This window comes from Myodes glareolus, chromosome 5, assembly GCF_982192425.1.
Source record: "Myodes glareolus chromosome 5, mMyoGla1.1, whole genome shotgun sequence".
NCBI classification, from domain to species: Eukaryota; Metazoa; Chordata; class Mammalia; order Rodentia; family Cricetidae; genus Myodes; species Myodes glareolus.
Genome location: NC_142030.1, coordinates 40,931,700 through 40,942,422, shown reverse-complemented (window position 1 = coordinate 40,942,422; position 10,723 = coordinate 40,931,700). Strand labels below are relative to the sequence as shown.

At 37.0% G+C, this 10,723-nt stretch overlaps 1 protein-coding gene across 1 annotated transcript; it reads left to right on the top strand.

Annotated features, from left to right (window-relative positions):
- The first annotated feature begins 8,931 nt into the window (after positions 1 to 8,931).
- LOC125391828 (GTP-binding nuclear protein Ran) lies at positions 8,932 to 9,992 on the top strand. Its single transcript, XM_085687875.2, has one exon. The coding sequence runs from the start codon at positions 8,974 to 8,976 to the stop codon at positions 9,628 to 9,630; it is 657 nt and encodes a 218-aa protein (XP_085544001.2). The 5' UTR covers positions 8,932 to 8,973; the 3' UTR covers positions 9,631 to 9,992.
- The last annotated feature ends 731 nt before the right edge of the window (positions 9,993 to 10,723 follow it).

Below are 10,723 nucleotides of genomic sequence, written 5' to 3'. Positions count from 1 at the left end.
AGTTAAGAAACAGACTTGGCCTTAGTGTGTCCACCTATTCTTTTTTTTTTTTTTTTTTCTTTTTTTTTTTTTGTAATTTTATTAAATTATAAAAAGTTTCCATTTACGCCCCTCCTCCCAACGCCCTCCCACTCCCCCCCTCCCTCTCCTCCTCCCTCTTTGTCCCCAAGGGCAGTCAGGGTCTCCTGCCCTGTGGGAAGTCCATGACGAAGGACTGCGAGGGATACTATCACCCACTGATACAAGGGGTCGGATCTAATGAGAGTTTACCAAGGCCAGATGGACCGTGACTGAACGAGCATGTGATCCATCCAGATTCTCTGAATGTGGCTGGATTTTCTGAATGTGGCTGGCCTGCAGTCTTTCCGAGAAGCCATTGACAATGACACTGGGACTGGTTTCCTCTGCATAGACTGGATTTTTGGGATCCAGTCTGTTTGGATGCTCACCTTCCTGGACCTGGAGTGTCCACCTATTCTAAAAGTGTTTCCTCTGAAGAGGTTCGAATGCTGTTAGGATCGAGTGCTCACACTGCCAAGAACTCTTATTCATATTGCATAGAGAAGGTTGGGAGGAAAGATAGAAGGTTTAACTTTATCTTCTTTAATTCCTATAGTAAATTGAGCCTGAAGATAGTAAATCTTGGCTATTATGTTTTGTTTGGATGAGTCCAAAGACAGGTATTCTTTAAATGTTTTTTTTTTTTTTATTTTTGGTCTGAATTACTTAACTCTCTCACTTAAAATGAAGCATCCCTAGATGCTACTCTAACCTGGGATCTGATGTAAATAAGCAAACACACTCAGAAGCAACTATAATTAAGTACAATGAGTGTCTATAATTGATATCTATTTTTAAAAATCAGTTAAGTTTTGAAAACAGCATTTTTAACATTTATTTTATTGAGTTATTCATTTTTCATGTGCCCCTCTTTTCTTTCTACCACCCCTTCAACCCTCTCCCATGGTTCCTATGCTCCCAATTTACTCAGAAGATCTTGTCTTTTTCTACTTCCTATGTAGATTAGATCCATGTATGTCTCTCTTAGTGTCCTCATTGTTGTCTAGGTTCTCTGGGATTGTGAATTGTAGAATTGTTTCCTTTGCTTTAGATCCAGAAGCCACTAGTGAGTGAATACATATGATATTTGTCTTTTTGGGTCCTGGTTACCTCATTCATTATGATGTTTTCTAGCTCCATCCATTTGCCTGCAAATTTCAATATGTCACTATTTCTTCTGCTGTGTATTACTCCACTGTGTAAATGTACCACCTTTTCCTTATCTGTTCTTCAGTCGAGAGGCATTTAGGTTGGTTCCTGGTTCTGGATAGGACAAACAGTGCTGCTATGAACAAAGTTGAGCACATACCTTATGGTTTGATTGAACATCTTTTGGATTTATACCCAGAGATGGTATTGCTGGGTCTTGAGGAAGGTTGTTTCCTAATTTTCTGAGAAATCGCCATACTGATATCCAAAGTTTGCACTCCCAGCAGGAATGCAGAAGTATTCCGTTTACCCCACAACCTCTCCAGCATAAGTTATCAACAGTGTTTTTGATCTTGACCATTTTCACAGATGTAAGATAGAATTTCAGAGTTGTTTTGATTTGCATTTCTCTGATGGCTAAGGATGCTGAGCATTTCCTTAAGTGCCTTTCATCCATTTTAGATTGTTTAGTTCATATTTCTCTGTTTAGGTCTGTTCCGCATTTTTTATTGGGTTATGTGTTCTTTTGATGACAAATTTCTTAAGTTCATTGTATATTTTGGAGATAACACACCTCTGTATGATGTGGGGTTAGTGAAGATATTTTCCCATTCTGTAGGCTGTCATTTTCTTTCTTTTTGTCTGTGTGCTTTGCTTTATAGAAGCTTTTCAGTTTTAGGAGGTCCTATTTGTTAATTATTTCCCCCAGTGTCTGTACTACTGGGGTTATATTTAGGAATTGGTCTCCTGTCCCTTTGCGTTCAAGTGTACTTCATACTTTCTCTTCCATGAGGTTCAGTGTGGCTGGTTTATGTTGAAGTCTTTGATTCATTTGGACTTGAATTTTATACATGGTGATAGATATGGGTCTATTTTTGTTCTTCTACATGTTAATATTCAGTTAAGCCAGCACCATTTGTTAAATATGCTTTCTTTTTTTCCATTTTATATTTTTTTGCTTCTTTGTCAGAAATCAGGTGTTCATAGGTATGTAGATTAATATCTGGGTGTTCAATTTGGTTCTATTCATCCTCCTGTCTGTTTTTATGCCAATACCATGCTGTTTTCAGTACTGTAGCTTTGTAGTAGAATTTGAAGTCAGGGATGTTATACCTCCAGAATTTCTTTTATTGTACAAGATTGTCTTGGCTATCCTGAGTGTTTTGCCTTTCCAAGTTGAGTACTCTTCTTTTGTGGTCTGTGAAGAATTTTGTTGGGATTTTGGTGGGCATTGCAGTGAATCTGTAGATTACTTTTTGTATGATTGCCATTTTTTTTTTACTTTGTTAATTCTACCTACCCAAGATTATGTGTCATTTTTCCACTTTCTGGCATCTTCTTCAATTTATTTCTTTAAATATTTAATGTTTTTGTTATATAGGTCTTCCACTTATTTGGTTAGAGTTACTCCAAAATATTTAATCCTATTTGTGGCTGTTTTGAAGGGTGATATTTCTCTGATTTCTTTCTCAGCCCATTTATCATTTCTGTAAAGGAGGTCTACTGATGTTTTTGAGTTAATCTTGTATCCTGCTACATTACTGAAAGTGTTTATGAACTGTTGAAGTCCCCTGGTAGAAATTTTGGGGTCATTTATGTAAACCATCATATCATCAGCAAATAGTGAGAGTTTGACTTCTTTTCTGATTTGTATCTCCTTGATCAACTTTTGTTGACTTTTTGATCTTGCTAGGACCTCAAGAACTATATTGAATAGATATGGAGAGAGTGGACAACCTTGTCTTGTTCCTCATTTCAGTGGGATGACTCTGAGTTTCTCTCCATTTAGTTTGGTTTTGACTGTTGGCTTGCTGTATATTGCCTTATTATGTTTAGATATGTTCCTTGTATCCCTGCTCTCTCCAAGGTCTTTATCATGAAGGGATATTATATTTTGTTGAAAGCTTTTCAGCATCTATGAGATGATCATGGGGGCTTTTATTTTTCAGTTTGTTTGAATCATGGATTACATTGACAGATTTTTGTATGTTAATTATCCCTGCATCTCTAGGATGTAGCAGACATGATCATGAGGCATGATGTTTCTGATGTGTTCTTGGATTCGATTTTCCAGTATTTTGTTGAGTATTTTTGTGTCAATGTTAATGAGTGATATTGATCTGTAATTCTTTCTCTTAGTAATGTCTTTAAGTGATTTGGAAACATAACAACAGACACGGAGGAAATCCAGAGAACCATTAGGTCATGTTTTAAAACCCTGTACTCCACAAAATTGTAAAACTTAAAGGAAATGGACAACTTTCTGGATAAATATCATTTACCAAAATTCAATTAATACCAAATAAGGAAATTTAAATAGACCTATAAGTGTTAAAGAAATAGAAACAGTCATTACAAGTCTCCCAACCAAAGAAAAAACAAAACAAAACAAAAAAACAAAACAAAAAAAATCCAAACAAACCCAGGACCAGATGGTTTCAGCTCAGAATTCAACAAGTTTTTCACAGAAGAACTAATACCAATACTCCTCAAATTGTTCCACACAACAGAAACAGAAGGAACATTGCCAAACTCTTTTTGTGAGGCTACTATTACCCTAATACCCAAAACACATAAGGACATTACATTACTAAGAAAGAGAATTATAATACATAAATTATTTAATCCAATAATAAACAATAGAGAATTTTAGCAACCATCAAACCAGTGAGAATTTGCTATATGTCATTAAATTCACAGATGCTTACTGTAGCTATTACTACTCATCTTGCACAAATATATAAACACAGTTTGTTGAGCCATTCATTTTGTTTTTGTGGTTTCAGTAGTAACCCCTCTGCACTTGGCAACTTGTAAGGGGTCTTATCCCTGGATGAGCTAATTCTCCCTCTCCTAGCAGTCACTGGTTGCCTATAGTTCTTTGTCTATGTCTGGAACCCCACAAAATTTCTTTCTTCCACATTATCATGTCTATTGCTTAGTTACAAAGGTAACAGGATAATGTGTACTCTAAAAATCTCCCCCAAAGCTGGAAGACATAATTTAAAGTATGAATATGATTGAGGAACTAGAATATAAGGAACAAGATTCCTAAAAGAAAATGACAGAAAGGGGTATTTTTAAAATTTATTCTTAAAACAATCTAATTTTCATATCAATCCTAGGTCTCTCTTTGTCTTGTCCTTCCACTCTTTCCACCTTCTCCCCACCCTACCCCCGTCCACTCCTCAAAGAGGAGAAGGCCACCCATATGAAGTCAACAAAGGCTGTCACATCACTTGAGGCAGGACCAAGGTCCTCCCCACTCTACCTAGGCTGAGCAAGGTATCCCTCCATAGGGAAGTGACTCGAAAGAGCCAGATCATGCACTAGGGATAAATGCATCTTTTAAACTTCTTTCCTTGTTGAAATCTGTCAGTTTAGAGGGTATTCCAAGAGATGAAAACAAGCCCGAGGTCTTTGGCCAAGATGGAAACCAGGCACCAGATCATCTAGCAGTTCCTAATCAACTTGGATTTAAACATTTGACTTTGAGCTCCCAGAAATAGTTAGAGCTTAATATCCAAGTTTTTAAAAATATGTTAAGATCAAATAAGCAATTTAGTATATGTAGACGGAAGTACTTGCTAAATCTTTAAACCGAAGGAAAGAGCTGAAGACATGACATGGAAAACCACTGATAATTGCAGCAGAGTTTTCAGCAGCATCCTAATGCAGATAAAACCAAAGCTGGAGCTCAGAAGTGGAGTTAGTCAATCTTTGAAAGTTGACAATTATGGTTTGGGCAAATCTTCATGCAAAAGTAAGTAATGAGCTCCTAGAATACAAAACCACAGTGGAGTGGCCAAGCAGTTGCCAAGTTTTTGAAAAAGAATCTATTTTCTTTAAGGTTCCCAGGATCTAAAAACACCCATACCGGAATACATAATTTACAAGGAAGAGAGAACTATAACCAGACTGGGAATCTTCAATGGCAGCTTCCTAGAAGCAGAATAAGCCAGGATTTAGAAAGAGCACCATAGAGTCTTCTGTCAGTCTTTAGTTTGATTATGACAGTCCTAGTGCCCTTCCTTATAAGAAAGAAGTTCATTAAACAGAGATATTACATATAGTATCTGGCTTTTAGTTAAAAATTATCAGGCATGCTAGAATGCAAAAGGGCTGGGGAAGGGAGTAGAAAGTAAGCACACACATCCAGTTATTGAAAATATCATCATGGGCAAAAAGACAACATTAAAACACTAGTACATTATGGCCATATTCGGGATTCACTAGAAACTGATATGTGCATATTGGAAAATTTGAAATTTTCATGTTTGCTTTGCATAATAGAAATTAAAATTTTAACATGCATGATTATCTTTTTGATAAATGCAACACAGAGAGGGTATTGTCCCCAGAAAACAATTCATTAACTAAACTTTAATTATTGAAAAGTTTTTAAAACTTGTAAGTCATCTCATGAAAGAAATATGCTGAAATATTAGATAAGAATAGTGTTTATTATCATCTTCCCAAAGGACAGTTCCAGAAGCAAGACAACTATGGAACAACAGAGTTAATGGACCTAATACATATTCTCTTAGAATGTTAAGGTATTTAGGAAGTCTAGCAAAGTTGGACAGCCTAGGGAGATTTTCAGTTCCATAGTGACTTATAGCATGGTCTCAACCTACACACAGAACAGAGAGCTGGGGGTGTATAAGTCTCACTAATCAGTGACTCAGAACTAAAATAGGTAGCTTAAGGGGAGACTCTCTAGGACATATCAAAGTGAGAATGTGTGTGTTTGTATATACCTACATGTGTTTCAAAACTGATAGAATACTATATGATAAGATCAATACCTACAATAAAGGGAAGAGACAATTCAGTTTCGGTTCATGCAAGATAATTGCCATCTAAAAAACCAATAGTAAAAAAAAATCCACAAAAAAGAAAGAATTTAAATTTGTTAAAACATTTAAAATGCATAGGTTTTTTTTGCTACAGATTAGTAGATATGGAAACCAGAGAGAAAATTAGAACTGTCAAGGTTTATGTAGTGAATGAAATTATGTCTAAAAAAGAAAAATATGAATTTAGATAAGATTAAGAATTCATGGACTATAGAAATTCCAGACAAAGTCAATTAATCTTAAGCGAATATATTAAAAAGATATACATTTTCAAAAGTTATATTATTTGAAATAATAAAATTAATTTGTGTAAGAGTATATGTATGTACTATATATAGTTTATATGTGACATATACCCCTTAAAATTTTAAGAGAAGTAACTGTTATAATTAAAAACTAGTATTGCTGTATCTTAACATATTTTAATGCTCTCTGAGTAGTAACCTTATGACTTTGTGAGAGAAAAAAAGAAAATGGAATGGATGGATATAGAGAGGGAATCAGTACAAAATGGGGGAGTGGAACATTATGATAAAAATGTATTAAGATTTTTAAAAATAAATTAAAAAACCAAAATAATAGAAAATGAAGATCTTTCAGTGTACACAATTTACACTAGAATTTACCAGGAGCAAAAATAGAACTAACTTGAAGTACATTGAAATGGTTTCAATATTTACGTTATTTGTAAACAATTACTGAAAAGGAATACAAAGAAATAAGAAAAGGAATCTATATAGAAAAGTATACTTGATGTAGTTAAATTACTTGTTTAAAACAAATGAAGATAGTAGACTAGAAACAGACAAATAAGAGTCATGTTAAAGTAAGTAGCAAAGTGGTAGATGTAGTCTAGCCATGGGAAAATTTACTCTAAATATGTACGGGTTAAAAAAAAATCTATCCAAAGCAGAGATTATTTATCATGCAAAAACAAAATCCAAACTGGTGAACAAACAAAATCCTAGCAACTGGGAGTAGGAAGCAGGAGGACCATGAGTATGAAACCATCTGACCTACACAGAGAGACCCTATCTCAATCTCTAGGTGCTTTATAGAACAAATAAAAACAGTTGGTTAGGTGTGGAAGCCTTAAATACTATGAACAAACTTAACTTATATGTATTAAGCATAGCATTCAGCATTATCAGGGGAAACACTCTTTTCAAACGAATCTGAAACAGTTAGATTACATGCTTGGATAGCAAACAAATCTTCAATTTAAAGTGATTTAAACAGTACAGGTTTTGACTTTTCAAATCACTAAGGATATTGGGAATCAATAACTGAAAAATACTGGGAAATTTCTAAGTTTGTGACATATTGGTCAATTTTCTATTGCTGTGAATAAAACACCAGAATCGAAGCAATTTATTGAAGAAAAAGTTTATTTGGATTGATGGTTCCAGAAGGTTAGGTCCTTCATGGCTGAGAACTGTACAGCAGGCCCCAGACAGAGAGGCATAAAGAGGAGAGAGAACTTGGAAATCCACAAGTAGGAACAGTGGGATTTAATTTTAAAATTTAAAGTCCACATAGCCATGCCACCTAAAGCTCCTAAACAACCCTACCAACTGGGGACCACTTATTCAAATGTTGAGTCTATGGAGGGATTTATTACTCCAGTCACTACATGGGAAAGTGAAATATGCCATAACTGATACAAAGGTCACACTCAGAATCACAAAAAAGAAAAATGAGACGATTTAAATAGGCACAAAAACACTATTTATAAAAGGCATGATATATTTGGACAGTAATTTCTAGATCTTGATGACTAGATGAGAAAGAAACACACCTGAACACAGTGTTCATTCCAATCTTAACATAGTTGAAAACCTGTAGCAAACCAACCTAGACAGGAAATTGAAATAGGAAATAGCAAAGATCAGAGTGGATGTCTGAGCAGCTCCAAAGCAGAGGTCAGCCCACTCCTGGAAAATCCAAGTCACGGATTATTTTAGCTTTAGCGACAACTTTGTCTCTGCAAAGATTGCGGTGTTCTGGTGGCAAAGTGGGACGGCCCATAGAGAATGTATAAGCTAGGAGGAGTGGCCTTATTGTAGCACAACTTTAAAAGAGACAGTCAGGAAAACTTGTCCTCGAACGTGAAGAATATTGACCCCAGTCTAGAAGGCAGACAAGCAGTAGAGGATGTGAGTAAACTCAAGATCTGGCTCTTGCCAAAGAGCAGAAATACTGATACATTTTGACTAGACTGATTAAGGATGAAAAAGAGATTCTCCTGAAGCCAAGGAGCTTACTTAGTTAGTTAGGTGTTTGTCGTGCAAGCATGATAAACTGTTTTCTATTGGAACCACTTCTTTCTGTTAGTTCATTGGGAATGTTTTTATTGACTCAGGGAATATATTATCCAGTGTCTCAGATAGGAAGATTATGTATCATAGTGAGGTTTAGCAGTTTGACAGAATAGCATTTAAGAGGCTAAGGAGATGGCTCAGTCAATAACATGCTTGCCACACAGGCCTGAGGACCTGGAATTATTCCCTAACAACCATTTGACAAGCCAGATGTAGTGACACGGACATGTAAATGCAGCACTGGGAAGGCAGAGAGGGAAATCCTAGAGTTTATTGGCTGGCCAGCTGTTGGGCCAAAATTTTCTCAGGGCCTGTTGACTTGACTCTCTATCGCGTCCGATTGTCCTGCATCATGGGGCTGCAGAATGGGCGAATAGCGCACTCACCTTTCTGTGGGGAACAAGAAGGCCTAGCAATGACTAAGGTAATATGGAGCCTCAAGAAGCCTGATAACTGGAGACTCAAAGAAGTCAGCAGCCAGCCTTGCAAAATCCATTAGTTTCAGGTGTGAGATGATGCCTTAAAAGGTAAGGTGGAAGCTTCAGTCGCACAGGCGCGGAGAGTCTTTCGGAAGGATTGCCGCGATGGCCGCCCAGGGAGAGCCGCAGGTCCAGTTCAAGCTCGTCCTGGTGGGCGACAGCGGCACCAGGAAGACGACGTTTGTGAAGTGCCACTTAACGGGCGAGTTCGAGAGGAAGTATGTAGCCACCCTGGGCGTGGAGGTGCACCCGCTGGTCTTCCATACCAATAGAGGACCCATCAAGTTCAACGTGTGGGACACAGCCGGCCAGGAGAAGTTCGGGGGCCTGCGTGATGGCTACTACATCCAAGCCCAGTGTGCCATTATAATGTTCGATGTAACATCAAGAGTTACTTACAAGAATGTACCTAACTGGCATAGAGATCTGGTCCGTGTGTGTGAAAACATCCCCATTGTATTGTGTGGCAACAAAGTGGATATTAAGGACAGAAAAGTGAAGGCAAAATCTATTGTTTTCCACCGAAAGAAGAACCTTCAGTACTATGACATTTCTGCCAAAAGTAACTACAACTTTGAAAAGCCTTTCCTCTGGCTTGCAAGAAAGCTCATTGGAGACCTTAATTTGGAGTTTGTTGCCATGCCTGCGCTTGCCCCACCTGAAGTGGTCATGAACCCGGCTTTGGCAGCACAGTACGAGCATGATTTAGAGGTTGCTCAAACGACTGCCCTCCCGGATGAAGATGAGAAAGTGAGAAAGTGAAGCTGGAGCCCTGCGTCAGAAGTCTAGTTTTATAGGCAACTGTCCTGTGATGTCAGCGGTGCAGCGTGTGTGCCACCTTATTTAGCTATCAGATCGTGTACTTCATTGTATGCTGAAGGAGATGAATGGGCTTTGGAGTGAATGTGGCAGTTAAAACATACCTTTTTATTTTTAACCTACCTTGATTTTTTTGGACTTGCATATTTAGCTGTTTGGAACACAGTTGTTTCCTGAATTTCAAAAATAAGACTGCTACAGTCACATCGCACTATTCAGTCAGTGGTAAAATCTTGTTCCTGTCATTCCTATTCTTTTTGTTTAGAATCAGAATAAAGTTGTATTTCAAATAATCTAAAAAAAAAGGTAAGGTGGAACTCAGTTGAGAAAAATATCTGTAGTGTACCTGTGGCTTACACACACACACACACACACACGAAACCCAACACATAGTAATGCTCACACATCTCAAACTCATGCACATAATCACACAAACATATACATACCCTATATACATATATCAAAAATAGAATAAAATTATCATTCTTTAGTAAGCAGTATTAAATTTATTTTGTGTATTTTTCAATTTCTGCATTTCTACATGTTACTCATGATTTCTTTGTTGTTTCTGCATTAGAGTTCTTCTTCCCCCTGAGAAATACTCCACAGTTTTCATGAAGTTAACACATTTCCCAGTAGATATACTACTCTTTCTGGCTCCCTAAGGGCGCACATGAAAATAGTTAGGCATATTGCTTTTCAAATTACGGAGAGATTTAACATTTTATTGATTGAACTGTATGATTCTACTTCATAAATATCACAGAAACATTTGCCCCGTGTTGCTCAGCAGAAAAAATTACATTTATTACCCTTGTCGAATCCCTGATTTCTGTTAATAAAACACCCTCCCTCCTACCAGCTTTATTTCATAATACTATGCACACGGAGTTAGAGCACTGCCAGATGACAGCCTTGTTTTTCAGATAATAACCTGCAATCAATGGCTTCAGGTGACTAGTTCACACAGTTAAAGTGACCTGCACACTCTAGTCTACTCAGCCAACATATGTGTGTATATACTATACACATAAAC

What these genes read in the sequence shown, in the direction of transcription:
- LOC125391828 (XM_085687875.2), top strand. Translation starts at nt 8,974, where the DNA reads ATGGCCGCCCAGGGAGAGCCGCAGGTCCAGTTCAAGCTCGTCCTGGTG.